Source organism: Zootoca vivipara, chromosome 5 (genome assembly GCF_965207765.1).
Source record: "Zootoca vivipara chromosome 5, rZooViv2.hap1.1, whole genome shotgun sequence".
NCBI classification, from domain to species: Eukaryota; Metazoa; Chordata; class Lepidosauria; order Squamata; family Lacertidae; genus Zootoca; species Zootoca vivipara.
The window spans coordinates 69,025,040-69,041,322 of NC_142588.1; the positions used below are offsets into that span (position 1 = coordinate 69,025,040).

The following is a 16,283-nucleotide window of genomic DNA, read 5'->3' on the forward strand; positions in this document are numbered from 1 at the left end:
TGCTATGGATATGGATGCTATACTTCGGTTTATTTTATTAGTAAATTATATACATTGCTTATGTTTTATTTATAAATATATGCTACCTTGCTTCCTGGAATTCCTGACGATCCATAAGAACCTGGACTCCCCTATGGAAAAGGACAGAGACAAAAAGTTATAATATTAGGTATTTTTTACACACTGATTATGAACACACTAGTATCATGAAGCCCGTTAAATTAACGGGTGCTAGAACAGACCTGTTGCTCTAGCAACCTTGGGGACATGTGCAGAGCGCATCCCACCGCGTTTCCACGCACACCCGCCACTTCTTGCACTTTATTATAAAGGATTATACTGCTCTATACCCGAAGGCATCAGGGCGCTTCGCAGAGCAAAATAAAAAATATAAAACTACAAAAATTATCCCCACAACAACCCTGTGAGGTAGGCGAGCTTGTGACTGTATGACCCCCGAAGGGTCAAATATTAGCCTCCCCGGCGCGCCCACTCACACACATCCCGCGGGTGGCCGCTAGGAGGCGGTGGCACTTCCAAGACTAATCGGGGGTCTCTCTTTCTTCTCCCTCTCTCTGTATAGATTTATGTTGCGGCTTGGTTGGGAATGCAGCTGGGGGGGTAGCGGGAAGTGGCGTGCGCGTACCTGAGTTCGACTGCCTGAGGTAGTTTGCTGTGGGGCGGGCAGGCGGGCGGTTTGTATGTGTGTGTGCGAGAGAGAGAAGAGAGCGGGGCTTCTCTGGTTCGCGCTGCCTGCGCGAGGAAGGGGGAAAAAAGCAGCCGTGAGAGGGAAAAGTGCACGGGTCTATCTCGCAGCCTCCTCCTCCTCGCGCTGCTGCTTAGAAGCAAGTGCGCCTGCGTGGAGACAGAGCGCGCTCGCTCGCACGGGGAGCGGCGGTTGGTGGCCGCAGGTAGGTAAACGGTAGGCAGAGGGGTTGGGGGGGAGAGAGCGTGCGTGCGTCCAGTCTCTGCATCCAATCCCTGTGTCCGTGGGGCACATGCACAGTAGCGCGGACACAGGGACTGGACGCAGAGACACAGGGACTTTATTATATAGGATTGGGTTAGACCAAGGATATCCAATGTGGTGCCCTTCAGATATTATGAACTACAATTCCCATCATCTCGGACCCTTAGCCATCTTGACTGAAGCCGATGGAAGTTGTGGCCCACAACAGCTGGAGGGCACCATGTTGGTTACCCCAGAGTTAGATAAATCCCTGTTGTATTTGCATAAGGTGCCTTTATCCAACTTTGGACCAATTCTCCCCTCCCATAGTGATCCCCCTGTTCTCCGTCCCACAGGGGGCTCATGGGAGCTTCTGTCCAGTAAACCTCTGGAAGGCATCACATTGGCAACCGCTGCTCAAAAGCCATGTATAAACTGTAACTATACTGTATTGGCTTATTCTGAAACTTCCTCACCCGCAATCCAGGAAAGCCAGGAATCCCCCTTTCACCCTTCTCTCCAATTCCAAGTGAACCCTGTTTTTATGCAAAACAAAAAACAGTCAAATTACTTCAAATAAGAAACACAAAGTCTACTATGCATTTTACTTGTTTTGGGCGATCCTATATAGATCTGGGACTGGGTGTGTGGTGTGGACCATGCTATGCAGGGCTTTTTTCAACAGGAACTCAAGCACCTCTCAGGTGGGCGCCATTGCCATGATAAGAGAGCACGGGAGACATTCATGGTGAGTTCCGGCACCTCTTTTTTGGAAGTTCTTCAGCTGCTGTATTCAGGGCGAGGGACAAATTTGCCCTTCAGGCTAACTGGGTCTGTCTGAAGGTTTTGCCTATCTCATAGCAATTGTCACAACTTACTGGCGGATAAGGCATTGGGTTGGATCCTTAATCTAAGCAAGCAGTGACCACTCCACAGTCTCAGGGTAGCCCCTTAACAGGAGCTTCGAGGAGGTTCTTCTTGTCCAGATGCCTAGCTCAGGGATTGATGGGCCATAGCACCCCAAATTGTGATCTTACAGGTTACCTGGATATGATACACATCATAGTGCAACCCTTAAACTTGGTAAAACCTGCCAATCATCAATCAGAAGTTGTGCTGGTTGATTTCAGGATACACAACCGATACCTACGCCAAAACCAATTGTTCTCAATAAAGCTGTGGCATTTTAAACCCCAATGCTGCTGTCCTGTGTCTTATTGCAATTAATGTTCTACACGGCACCCTCCCTGCCCATGGCTCCACTGGGCCTGGGCCAGCAAATAACCATCCAGTGAAGATAGTGATGCAAAGAACGGCTCACCCAGAGTTCAACCAGCAATAGCTTCACAGCCTGGGGATGACAGGGACAGAGGACAAAACTGGAAAAGATGCCATTCATGCAACCAGAAATTGCATGAGTGGTGTTTTGTCTAGTTTGGCCCTGTAGTAAGTTGCTGCATTCCAGCTCAGGAAAAAGATAGGCCTGCAGGAAATACCATAGTGCAGTGGTAGAAAAACTGCTTTGCATAAAGGAAGTCCCAGGGCTGGGAAGTCTCCCCTGCCTGAAACCATGGAGAGCTGTTGCGAGTCAGTGTGTACACCAGATGTCAGGAATCTTTGGCTCTTGAGATGTTGTTGAAATGCAACTCCCAACCTTCCTTGTCATTGGCCATGCTTGCTCGGAATGATGAGATTTGTAGTTCAGCAACATCGGGAGGAGCAAAGGTTTCCCACACCTGGTGCATACAATACTGAGCTAGGGTGGACCAATGGTCTGGCTCGTTAAAAGCAGCCTCCTATGTTCCAATAAGCTGATAAAGAGCAAATCCACTGCTAGCTAGAGGAAAAAACCCAAACACTACCTAGCATTTTTAGTAAGTCCTGGGATAAAATATCTATGAAATCAATTCATGAATTAAAAAAAAGTAATGTCACTTACTTTGCGGCCACGCAATCCTTTGGCACCTATATTTCCAGGCATTCCTTTTACACCCTGAGTATTAAAACATTTAATTTAAAATATGTTGCTTATTATGATGATTTATTAAATTTGTATACCACCTTATACCTGTAGGTCTCAGGGTGGTTCATAACATAAAACCACAGTATGAAAAACACGAAATGCATAATAAAAATAAACACAGACAACCCAATAATCCCCCTTCCACAACACGTATTATTTATTAAATTTGCTTACTGCGGCTCAGGGGTGAGGAACCTGTGGTCTTCCAGATGTTGCTGGACTCCTAGCTGCCATCAGTCCCAGTCTGCACAGCCAGTGTTCAGCAACATCTTGGAGGACCACTTGATCACACTGCTTCCTTCAGCAACTTCATTAACTATGAGTTAAATTAGCCAAGGAAGCCCCATAATTCATACAGGCTTTTTCCCCCATTGCAAATTGGCATGATGCTAGCAACAGCCTTGATAAAAGTGAGCATAGTATATGAACACCATTGCAGTGTGGCCAAGTGACATGCAGCATACCAGGACAAATTTGCTTTACAGTGGTACCTCTGGTTATGAATGGAATCTGTTCCAGAGGTCCGTTCATAACAGGAAACCGCTCGTAACATGAGGCGCGCTTTCGCTAATGGCGCCTCCCTCTGCGTGCGCGCCTCTGGCGTGCAATTTCCGCTGGAGTTCGTAACCCGGAGCATGCGCAAACAGAGGCGTTCGCAAACAGAGGTACCACTGTACTTCTTTTGCTCAGGATACTGCTGTGGTGCTTGCCTTTCTATAGTCTAACACAAATGCATCCAGCTCTAGGATTAGGGGTTTAAGCTGTGACCCTAAGCATAAAAAATGAGCATAGATTTCACTGAAATTTATTGGATACTTTATAAGAAGAAATGGACATATAACAATTGCAAATTGTATAATTTGCATACCTTTTCTCCCTTTAACAGTTGAGAATCAGGAGGTCCAACTAATAAAGGCTGCCCTGCAGACCCAGGAGGTCCAACATCACCCTAAAAATCCATGGGAATAGTAAACAGAGTGAATAACATTGTGGAGTTATTTGCAGAGGACTCGTTCTATGTTTGAACAGCCTAGCACTGATCTGTGTTAACTAAGTTTCATGCCACTGCTCTATCTACAGTGGTACCTTGGTTCCCAAACATAATCCATTCCGGAAACCCGTTCCAAAACCAAAGTGTTCCAAAACCAAGGTGCGCTTTCCCATAGAAAGTAATGCAAAATGGATTAATCCATTCCAGACTTTTAAAAGCAACCCCTAAAACAGCAATTTAACATGAATTTTACTATCGAACGCGACCATTGATCCATAAAATGAAAGCAATAAGCAATGTACTGCAGTCACACAATCAATCAATCAGTAGCTGAACTGGGTTCCACCATAGCTGTCAAGTTTTCCCTTTTCTCGCGAGGAAGCCCATTCAGCATAAGGGAATTTCCCTTAAAAAAGGGGAGAACTTGACAGCTATGGGTTCCACACAGTCACAAAAATGCAAAATAAATAGCAAAAACAGACAGACCTCAGTGTAACACTCAAAACAGAAGGATGGCATTCAAAATGGAGCACATTCAGCTTCCAAACAAAGTTCGCAAACCATTGTATGCTTCTTCACATATGAGAGTATACAGCTGATAGTGTTATTTTATCCACCTAGGGCTGATGAGAATTGCAATCAAAAGCATCTGAAGGATTGGTGAAGACTGCTCTAGAAATTCCCAGAACTCAAATTATGTATGAAACCACAAAAGATCTTCTTCTTTTTTCCCCATTTACAGGAAACAATAAACCCATGAACGTGAAGCCTATACACTTTCTTCAGCTATCTCTTACTATGATTACATTTTTCAGGCAGCTATTCCCAGAGACAGCTTATTTGCTTACCGGCTCCCCTTTCTGTCCTTCCACTCCAATTCCTGGATTTCCCTAATGAATTGTTAATTTTTAAACAGAAGAAAAAAAATTAGAGACTTTTTTTAAAAGATGCAGAAATTGACGCCAGTTTATCATTAAATTAGGTGGCTAAAGTTTGGAACTTAAAGCAAGTTTCTTTATAAAAACCCATACAGAGTGAAACAAGAAAATACCAGTGTGATAAATACTGTCTAAACTTTAATGGGGGGTGGGGTGGGGGAATGCCTCTTACCTGCTCGCCTGGCAAACCAGGAGGACCTGTAGTACCCTTTGGGAGGAGGAACAGGGAATGAGTAGTTATGTACAAGTACAGGAATTCAAACTAACAGCAATATCACAGGGGCAGGAATGGGGAACCTGTGGCCCATCTAGATGTTGCTGGATTCCAACCCCCATCAGCCCAAGCCAGCATGGGCAATTATCAGCTGTGATGGAAGGCCACAGAGCCCACATATTTACCTACTGTCTGCTATTCTTTTTAACATTTTCCACCAACCATTTTCCACTGCCACGCAAAGCTTTGTAGAGTTTCTGTACATATAACCCTACAGCCTTCTGTGACCAGTGAACTTTTCTGTGAGCTTGTGGTGGGGAGGTTTTTCTTTCATTTCCGCCTCACCCTTCGGTGGAGAGTGGTGTGAGGGAGAAAACTTGTGACATCTCTGAAACTGTGAAACAGCTGGAGTTTGTTCAAGTTGGGGTAAAAGACTAGAAACGAGACATCCAGGATTGACGAATTAGTAAAGGGTTTTTTAAATAGTTGGATTAATTTTTTATTAATGGATTAGCATGTCTGTAAAGTAGGATACGAAACGATGGGATGGTGGCTGGAACGAAGGCACCCGCAAAACATCTTTTTGAGTTACTATTTCCTCTGTTAACTTGGAAAACAGAGAGCTAATAATAATCAATTTCAGATCGCATCCATCATGAGTAGACTGCACAAGCCATGTCCATTGGGGGAAAGTGATTGCCTACCCCTATTTTTCTTATACAGTACCATGGTGAATCTTTCGTTAAGTTGCTGGTCACTTTTGTTGCTCAAGTTTGAAGTTAAGAGTATTTTTCAGTTGAAGAAATTAGATAATGAGCACAACCTATCTACAAATGTGTATTCATGAATATGTGTGAACTTGAGCAGACTAACAATTCTCCAATTTCCCATTTATAGCCATGTATAATACATGATTTTTTGTATAATATGCAAAATTCACATCTGTGATGAACTAATAGATAAACAGAAGGCTAACCATCCTGCAACACTTACAGTACAATGAAGGGGTGAAATAAAAATGTCAGCATTGTACCTGTATGCCTGGTTGGCCTGGAAATCCAGGTGGACCTCTTGGCCCCCTTTCTCCTCTGGGGCCCTGGGAAGAGATGACACAATGCTCTTTTTAAAAACAGCAGCATTCTGTTTTCCATCAAAAGAAAATATTGCTTGATGCTTCATGTAGCAGCTTCAGTATTCTCATCCAGCTACTAACAGCCTTCACCAGGCATCCCCAAACTTCGGCCCTCCAGATGTTTTGGACTACAATTCCCATCATCCCTGACCACTGGTCCTGTTAGCTAGGGATAATGGGAGTTGTAGGCCAAAACATCTGGAGGGCCGCAGTTTGGGGGGTGCCTGGCCTTCACCATTTGAACTTGGCCCACTGCCCGTAGGCAATAGTCCAGTCAAACACCGCCAGCAGCCAGCTACTTCATTTTCATTAAGAGTAATGATCTACAAGGATTCATGGCTTACACTGTGTACATGCTAACTATGCATTAATGCAGATAAATCAAAAAATAAACCAGAAATAATAAGCCTAAGGCTATGAAGGCAACAGAAGCAACAGATCCATCTTGAGGTGGATGCAAGAGAATGAAAAACAGTTTTAATTAATCTGAAAAATAGGAGGGGCCATAATTATCATAGGCTCTCAACCCACACAGCGGCCATATTGAGCGGGCAATACACAGCAAGATTGTGTTGCAGCTCCACACTTGTTTATTGTTATCGAGATTTCTCAACTTCTTGTCAAGTCCACTGTATCAGGGATGACTTATATGTTACAATTCATGTATGGACGCTGTGTGAAATAGTTCCTCACAGAATAACTGTTCTACATGGCAAATGGAACATATAAAGCAGATCATCACACAAGGATAGCTCAGACGATACAGCATGATACTCTTAATCTCAGGGTTGTGGTTTCGAGGCCCATGTTGGGCAAAAGATTCCTGCATTGCAGGGGGTTGGGCTAGATGACCCTGGTGGCCCATTCCAACTTTACAATTCTAAGAGTCTATATGCCACCACTAGATACTGCTGAAGGCATCTGTCAGTGGTACAGACACACAATGGCAGTGATCTTTGTGCTGAGCTGCTATATATATTAATGCAGCTGCAGAGAACAGCTACTGACTGCAAGCCAGACGGAAAGGATTTCATAGCTGCCCACAATGTATACTGCAGCAGTAAAAAAATCAATGATATGGACTGTATTGCTCCAAACCAAACATAAACAAATTAATGACAGGACTTACAGGCATGCCACGGGATCCAGGATCCCCTCTGTCTCCCTGTAACCATAACCACTTTGTTAGATCACACACCTCTTTGTAGCTGCATCAGAATTACAGTACAATATAAAAAGGAAGCAATGCAGACAATCTAAGACAAGACAGTGAACATTAAGATCATCACCAGGGAATAGACAATAAATGGACCATGCGCAACAAATCATTTTGCTAAATAAATACATGTTAATAACATGTATTTCAGAGCAATTTGTTTTGCTTAAATGAATTTACCATTCTATAAGGGGTCAGGATAACAAACTTTAGAGATATGTATTAAAACAGGTTTGAATATCCAGCCCCTATATGTTTAGTCAAAAGTTAAGTTGTACTTATTTCTATGGGCCTCACTTTCAAACTGGCATACATGGAATTTCACCCTAAAACAAACCACATCAGTAAAAAAGAAAAACATGTTTCAGAAAAGAGAATGGCAAAGCGGGACTTTCTTATCTTTGTCCATGAAAAATCCTGCAGTAAGACAACTGAAAGGCCTCTGATTATGTATATTTTCATCATATTTTAACCCATAATAAATTCCATCATTATGTAATGTATTGTTGCTAGAAGTGTCTGAAATATGCAGACATTGTTCCCCCAAACAACCTGGATATGGTTCCTTGTCTGTTATAGCATCCCATTCACCTGTATTATGTGCATTATTTACTTCCAAAATTTCCTGACTATTATAATTACATGGAGTGATACCCACTGTTGTGCTGGTACATGTAGCATGGCACCCCCTTCCCCTCCTCCCTTCAACCCACAATCTGCTCCAGGAGGTCTTCCAACCATCCAGACCAGATGTTTGGGGAGGGCTACAGGGAGGGGTAGGAGTCCCATTGCACAGGCAGGATGACACCACTGGATGTCCCCTGTGAATTTTATATCCATGCCAATGAAAAATTTAACGTGCAAGCCATATGACATGCAAGTATACTTTTCTAAAAGAATTTCAGTAAGGCTTTGTCCAAATAATATCTCATTGCACTTACCGGAGGCCCTTTAACGAACTGAGAAACATACATGGAATTTCCTTTTTCTCCCTTTTGACCAGGAATACCCTATAATAACAGTTTTTTTAAAAAAAAAACACCAAATGAATTACAGAGTCGTTCTATGATTTGGCTTATGAAAACAAAGCAAATGATACATGTATAACAGTAGCCTTTGATTTGGACAATGCAAATATTTTATTTATTTATATTTGTTTGTTGAGGTATTTCTATACTGCCACATCATAAATATTGGGTTGGTTTATGATGTTAAAACATAAAACACATACTAAAAATACAAATAGAAATACAGATCAATCATTAAAATGACCAGCTGCCCAAGAAAAGTTTAAACAACCGCATAGGTCTTTTGGCATTTTTTTTTTAAAAAAAGTCTTCAAGAGATGCACAAAAGCCAAAAATAGGGAAGCCTGCCCAATCTCTTTTTTATATATATAATATTTTTTATTACCAGTTTTCAATTACAACAATCCAATAATAGCCTCATTATAACAATGCCAAATTATAACACAATTATTAATACCATTCAGATTAATACCATTCAGATGCCAAATTATATAATTTAGGTGGCCCCCTGCATGCTAGAATTGATGGTTTGATGATTTACTTTATTTCTGTGTTCCAAAATCTTTTTAATACTGCAGACAAAATAACAATACCTTATACAACTGCAATATTAACAACTTGCATTCGTAGTGACACATGAAATGATTTATAATCCTGCCCAACCTCTGCTGGAAGATTGGTGGCACTAAATGCCCAACTATGCAGCTAACAGTGCTCCTCTGGATTATCTCAGTGATCAAGCTAGGTATGATCTGGTGATCTGGTTCAGGTGAGGTCCACCTGTTCCCCACTCAGGTTCTATACAATAGTTAGAATAAGGTCATAATAAACTTCCACTCACGAAGGAGCCTCTTGGGCCAATACGACCAGCCTCTCCGGGAAATCCTGGATCTCCCCTTGAGCCATTGCACCCATCCAAGCCAGGCTTACCTCTGGGTCCATCAGGTCCTGGTAACCCCTAGAACAGATTACATTAATGTGCAAATTTATATAAATGGGGCAGGAGAAGGATAATGATTTGACTAAAGCAGAAACTTTTGTGACACATGCACCTTGTTTTTGACAACATTTTTATGCTAAAACCACTCGTTGGTGGGATTTCAGTTTACCTGTTGCAATGTGAGTTGGAGCACCACAACCATGAGAAGTTGTCGTGTGAAACCCAATGGGGAAAAATATCAATAAAATTAATGTATTTAGCACAGTTCATTTTTTAAATAATATTTTTTATTGATTTTAATATAAACAAAGACAAAACACAGCATGATATATATATTCCGTCCCTCCATCCTCCCTCCCCCCCACCAGTCCACTTCTGCCACCAGTAGGGCCCGTAGGCGTTGGGAGCCAAAGGCGGTCCATTTTGGGGCTGAGTTTGTCTTCCCCCCCTCTTCACTCCCAGCCCCCCCCCTGCCACCAGGAGGCCAGGGGCGGAGGAGTAGTAAGGTTTGGATTTCCCCCAGCTGCTCCTTCAACACACACATATAAAACAAACAAATAAATTTTTCAATTCTTATTTCTTAACATTGTATTTGTGACTTCCTCGAATCTCTTCTTCCTGGTTTTCTTAGTTTCTTAATATGATTATGGCAGATTTTCTAATCTTAACTCTATCCTCCTCCTTCTTCGTGCCCCCTCTCCACGGGTCCCCTCCTGCCACGAGAGGAACCCGTGAGGTGCGGCCTTCCAAAGGAGATCCATTTTTGTGTCTGGGTTTCCCTCCACCCCTCCCTCCCCCCTCAGAACACCCCCTGCCACCAGGTGCTTCCGAGTAAAGGTAGCTCTCTGCCCAGACACCTGTCTAAACATAAAAATAATTAGTACAAATCTAAATTTTCTTTCCCCAACCATTCTTCTTTCTCCCTCCAGAAAATTCAGTTATTATATACAATCATTTCTCTACTCAATATCTTAACATTTACTTTTAAACACCCTCCTTCCCCTCCCCCGATGTCATTCCCCCATTTGGACCAACATTTCCTTTAACATGCCAAAATTTCAGAGACCGTTATTCAGCCAGCCTAAGTACCTCTTAACTAAAATTCTCATCCCACACCACGTCTTTCCCATTTCCAAATCCAGGCCTCTGTCCCCCCCTCCTTCTGCATTTCCCACTCCTCAATCCTCCAACTCCAAATTTCAGTCCCTCCAGGGTCCTCCTTTTCTTGAATCTTCATTTCATTTTGTTGTTTGTTGACCTCATCTTCAGTTCAAATCATGTTCAAGTCATGATTTGCTTATGGGGTTTCATACTTGATGTGAGCACCTTGTAAATTATATCTGTTAGCTTTGTAATGAAAGTCATGATTGGCTCTACTCTACTCACAGATCAGAAACATTTTGTGGTCCTTATCATAGCTGCCAAGTTTTCCCTTTTCTTGCGAGGAAGCCTATTCAGCATAAGGGAAAATCCCTTAAAAAAAGGGATAACTTGGCAGCTATGGTCCTAATATTGAAGGAACCCTTACGAACTTTCATTCAGCAAGAAGTTCAGAAAAGGACCAATAAAACCTTTACGGTAGTTCTGCAACACCATCCTACAGTCTTATAAAAATACATGAAAACCTGTAGAATACTTACAGGTATACCGTCTAAACCTGAAAATCCTGGAACACCAGTAGGACCCTGAAGAGATTAAATTGCAACAAATGTTAAATTATGTATCAATTTCAAAACTAAATTAACTTGAAGGAAAGATTTGCATAATACAAATTCTTACACCATTGAGGCTCACACAACATTAAATCACTCTCTTTGAGCATTATTATTACCTACCTTACTTCCTCTTTGTCCACTTGGCCCAGGCAGACCAATATCACCCCTCTGACCTTTTACTCCTGGCAAACCAATGGGTCCTATTAAACCCAAAGCCCCAATTGGACCCTGGGGTCCCATCTGACCAGGTTGACCCTGAAGGGGAAAAAAGAATTCAGACTCATCAGTCTTAAAAAATATATGTATCCCAAGAAAGATATGGAAGAAAATTCATTCTACATTTGTTCGTGTATTATTTCAGCTTGTCCTTCTAAGATACTATGTAGTAATGAATATAGTATGCACAAAAGCACAGACTGTGAGCCCTCCCCACCACAACCCTCCGAAGCAGATTTGGGAAGGGCACCGGCTGTGCAGAGGGAGAGGAGGAGGATCAAATTGTACTAGTGCAACTCTTTCGTTGAATGCTGCCCTTAGATATCTGAAGCCACAAATCTATCCTTGATGAAAAATGCAATATGCCTTAAAATGTAACCACTTGAGGGCAGCAAACCATTTCAGTTTATAAACTCCACTGCAGAAACTACATTTGCATATGCTCACAAATAGGAAACGTTAACATATTTATTGCAGATGTGAACATATTAAAGATGTGAAATAAATACCCACTTCGCCTTTTGAGGCTTGATGTAATCACAATTGCAGGACTACAAATAGGTCTAAAACCTGTGCAGCACAGTCTATGGCTTGTTCACAGAATCAACATGAACAGAATCAGAAATGGCCAGATACAGAGCTTCCAGGCCTTTTCAATGAGAAGAAAACTCATAGGTCTTTTTAATGACTTTCCTTACCAAAACCCCTTTTTGCTTATACAGTACTTCTTATTTCATGAAGGATTACTGATTCTCAGTTTATTTGGAAAATTGCAAATCCCATAACCCCCTGGCCTCTACTTTGATTCCATGATTCTTTTTGACCTTCACCTTAGTTGGAAACACACTATGTAATCCTCAGGGCCGTCTTAAGCACCTCTGGTGCCGTGGTGCCGTGGTGCGGCGGATCCCTCCGACGCCCCCCCCCCGTTTCACAGCGTGATGGGCGGGTGGGCAGGCGCTGCTGCGCGGCGGGCAGGCGGGTGGGCTCAGCGTGCAGCGCTACTGCCGAGGGCGCTGCTGCGCGGAAGAGCGGCCGGCGGGTGGGCGGGCGCAGCTGCGATGCGCCACCCAGCCTGGCCGTAGGGCCGGCCCTGGTAATCCTATACATGTCCACTCAGAAGTAAGTCCTAATGACTGCAGTGGGGTTTACTCACAGTTAGGCAGCCCATTCTGTTTTACTGCCTGAGGCCAAATGGGAAGGTTCTGCCCTGTGGTGGCATGCACACCCTATCCTCCTTGCCACCGAAGACTCACTTAGAGGGGCATGTGGCTTCAGCTTTTGACAAGATCTCACAAGAGCTCAGATGATCATGCAAAGGCCTCACGTGATCTAACCGGGGTGTCAGGAAGGTTGCGAGAGTATGATCTAGTGGTTGCTTGCATGAGATCTTGCCAGAACCCAGAAGCTGCCACTTCTCCTTGCTTCATCGGCAACAACACACCCGTGAAGGTGCACTTTGGATTCCACCAGCTGAGGCGGCTGCCTCAGTCTGCCTCACTGATGGGCCAGCCCTGAGTGCAGCCACAAATTGCCACCTTTGGAAAACTGGCTTTTAAAGATTCATCTTTGGTTAACATTACTAAAGTCTCGGCCCAGTATACCTGAAGCAGCATCTCCACCCCCATCATTCAGCCCGGACACTGAGGTCCAGTGCGAAGGGCCTTCTGGCAGTTCCCTCACTGCCAGAAGTGAGGTTACAGGGAACCAGGCAGAGGGCCTTCTCGGTAGAGGCACCTGCCCTGTGGAACGCCCTCCCATCAGATGTCAAGGAGATAAAGAACTACACAACTTTTAGAAGATATCTGAAGGCAGCCCTGTTTAGGGAAGTTTTTAATGTTTGACGTTTTATCGTGTTTTTAATATTCTCTTTGGGAGCTGCCCAGGGTAGCTAACGAAATCCAGCCAGATGGGTGGGGTATAAATAATTGTTTGTTTGTTTGTTTATTATTAATATATGTTTGGTGTATCAGCTAGAGCACTGGGTCTGAATGTGCACAGAAACTTGGGATGGCGGTTCACATCTCTTATTGACCAATAAAACTCTCTGTGTGGTCTTCAGTAAGCCTCAATCCATTTTCATGTTGCTGTGAGATGAATACCACTCAGCTCCTGGATTTAAATGAATTAGAGCAGCAATAATTTAACTATGCTTTATTATAATCACTGCAACCTTTGGAATGGTCATTTTTAAAAATACAAGAGCAAATGAATCCGCTTAGTAGTTATGCTGCACGGAAGTATACAGCAAGGACCAGCCTGTTGTCCTGCGTATTTAGTCAAGTTGAACTACACTTGAAATTATCAAAATCACTCCTGTGAAAGTTGAATAAACTATTTCCAGAAGGGTCTCTCCTTTGGGCTGTAATCCTGAAGACAAAATTATACAGCAATGTGTTTCAGCTATTTATATGCCCCTTTAATTTCAGAATTTCTAAGTGGTGTAATAAAAGTTGACTCCATCTTGCAGTCAGGGCTGCACACATCATAGTACTTATCTGCTCAGGTAAATCTGAAATATTACACTTACCAATAAAGGAGAAGACTCAGAAAGCCTAGGTAAGTGGAAGTGCCTATTCCCAGCTCTGTCTGGTTTGCCACCTACAACTTAGGCAGAGGACTTGGCCATTGTACTCTGTGCTCCTATAGTGTTACTGCAATGTGCTCTACATGGGGCTGCCCTTGACAATGTTTCAGAAACTTCTGTTGGCCCAAAAAGCAGCAGCCAGATTACTAGCCAGATATCTATTTAGAGCTTATATAACCTCTTCTTTAAAATAGCTGTGCCGGTTCCAGTTTGTTTCCAGGCTCAATTCAAGGTTCTCACATTGCTTTTTAAAATGACTTAGGTTCCCAAATATCTGAAATACCACCTCTATCCCTACAGAAACTCTCGGGTTTTAGGATTAGCAAAGGATAGTGCCACCACCCTGAAAAGTGCAAGGAATGGTTGCCCAGGTGAGGCCTCTCTCGGTGGCAGCCGCTAAATTGTGAAACTCCCTCCACACAGAAGAATGCCCACCATCCCCACTGTATAGCTTCCACTATATGCTGAATAGACACCTCTTCACCCTGACCTTTAACAGTTAAGGTATTCTGCTTTTGTTCAATCTATATTATTTTGTCTTTGTTCATATCTGTCTTTTTAGTTCTTATATAAGGTGTTTCTTTTTAATGGAGGGATAATCACTCATAAGGAAATGAAAACTTTCAAAGGGTGGATTATTTATTTTTTAAAGGTGTCCTACCTATGGACAAACTGACCTAAATTACAATTTTAATAGAATTTTGAACAGCTCTTCAGCACTATTAATATGGCTTACGAGGGTTTCAGAAGTTAGGTTCATCCTGTAGGCTGCTATTTGGCTATCCCTAATTTAGCTTGTCACCAGAAAGGGGAGAAGTTATAGAACACACCAACTAATCCAGAATTCACAATGAGTTTGACTGTTGCTGGTCTTTCTTTCAGATAAAAGACTGATTATGAGTGGTCTTATGTTAAGACCAAGTTGATACCACCCATAACATCCATTATGTGTGCCCATCTAATACGACTGCTGCAGCATTGAGTCTCAGGACAGCTGTCAAAATAAAGCAGATGAAGGAAGCCATGCTTAACGGGGAAATGACAAATTAGTTCAGTTAAAACAGACAGAATGCTATGCCTGGCACCTGCTAGCTGATCCAAAAAATTCCATTAAGTTGTTAATTGTCCTAGGTCAGGAATTCTCCCAATGCCAAGGCCAGGCAGTGTTATTTTAGTACATCCCGAACCTGACTGACTGTAGGAGGTTGAGTCTCAACCAAACAAAATATTTCAATTTAAAAGTGAGGGTTCTTATTTTTATTTAAAAAATAAAAAATAAAAACTTTTTTTAAAAAATCAACATTGTAGGCAAAATAAATGTCAACTGCCTATTTTCTAGTACTGCGATGATTCTGTTCTCCCATACAGGAAGTTTTGCTACCTATTTCAACCAGAAATGAAAACCTTTCATAACATATACTACAATAGTTTTATGAAGCAAAGTTCTTCTACTGGAATTGAGACTTCTCAAATTTCAACAATTAATATTAAATATTACAGCCTCCTTTTGGTTCAAGATCTTCAGTACTAGATCCACACTATGGTGGGCCCTGTTTACTACCTTACAAATGTGACTGCAGTTTGGTGACTTCCAGAATCTTTAATCCATTTTCTTTGCTGGCAGAGGGAAGAATGGGTTATGCTGGGCTGGAGCACAACTTGGTGGGTCTGGCCAATTGCCTTTTTAGCAGATGCCAGGCATAATAGTATTGCATATTGCCATGAGTCATTGGAACACCAAGACTCTTTGGAGTACATTGGTACCTCGGGTTACAAACGCTTCAGGTTACAAACTCTGCTAACCCAGAAATAGTACCTCAGGTTAAGAACTTTGCTTCAGGGTGAGAACAGAAATTGTGCTCCGGCGGCGTGGCAGCAGCAGGAGGCCCCATTAGCATAGCTGTCAACTCCCGGATTTGAAGATAAGGAAATCCTATTGTGCTGTCAACTCCCGGATATGAACGTAAGGGCACTGAATAAGGGAATTCCCTGCAAAAAAGGGAAAGTTGACAGCACTTCCCATTAGCTAAAGTGGTGCTTCAGGATAAGAACAGTTTCAGGTTAAGAACAGACCATAGAAATCATAGAATCATAGAAAATCATAGAATCGTAGAGTTGGAAGAGACCACAAGGGCCATCCAGTCCAACCCCCTGCCGAGCAGGAAACACCATCAAAGCATTCTTGACATATGCCTGTCAAGCCTCTGCTTAAAGACCTCCAAAGGAGACTCCACCACACTCCTTGGTAGCAAATTCCACTGCCGAACAGCTCTTACTGTCAGGAAGTTCTTTCTAATGTTTAGGTGGAATCTTCTTTCTTGTAGTTTGAATCCA

General features: G+C 42.7%; 1 protein-coding gene across 6 annotated transcripts in view; it reads right to left on the reverse strand.

Annotated features, from left to right (window-relative positions):
• COL4A4 (collagen type IV alpha 4 chain) overlaps nt 1–16,283 on the reverse strand; it is a 72,931-nt gene that overhangs the window by 38,753 nt on the left and 17,895 nt on the right. For all 6 annotated transcript variants that reach the window (XM_088669032.1, XM_088669027.1, XM_088669030.1 and 3 more), the window contains 12 exons: nt 11,267–11,401; nt 11,072–11,116; nt 9,333–9,449; nt 8,405–8,473; nt 7,377–7,412; nt 6,149–6,211; nt 5,074–5,109; nt 4,812–4,853; nt 3,841–3,921; nt 2,889–2,942; nt 1,426–1,485; nt 87–131 (listed from right to left, as the gene is read on the reverse strand). In XM_088669032.1, coding sequence (XP_088525158.1) covers nt 87–131; nt 1,426–1,485; nt 2,889–2,942; nt 3,841–3,921; nt 4,812–4,853; nt 5,074–5,109; nt 6,149–6,211; nt 7,377–7,412; nt 8,405–8,473; nt 9,333–9,449; nt 11,072–11,116; nt 11,267–11,401 — 783 coding nt within the window. The remainder of the gene's footprint in view (nt 1–86; nt 132–1,425; nt 1,486–2,888; nt 2,943–3,840; nt 3,922–4,811; nt 4,854–5,073; nt 5,110–6,148; nt 6,212–7,376; nt 7,413–8,404; nt 8,474–9,332; nt 9,450–11,071; nt 11,117–11,266; nt 11,402–16,283) is intronic.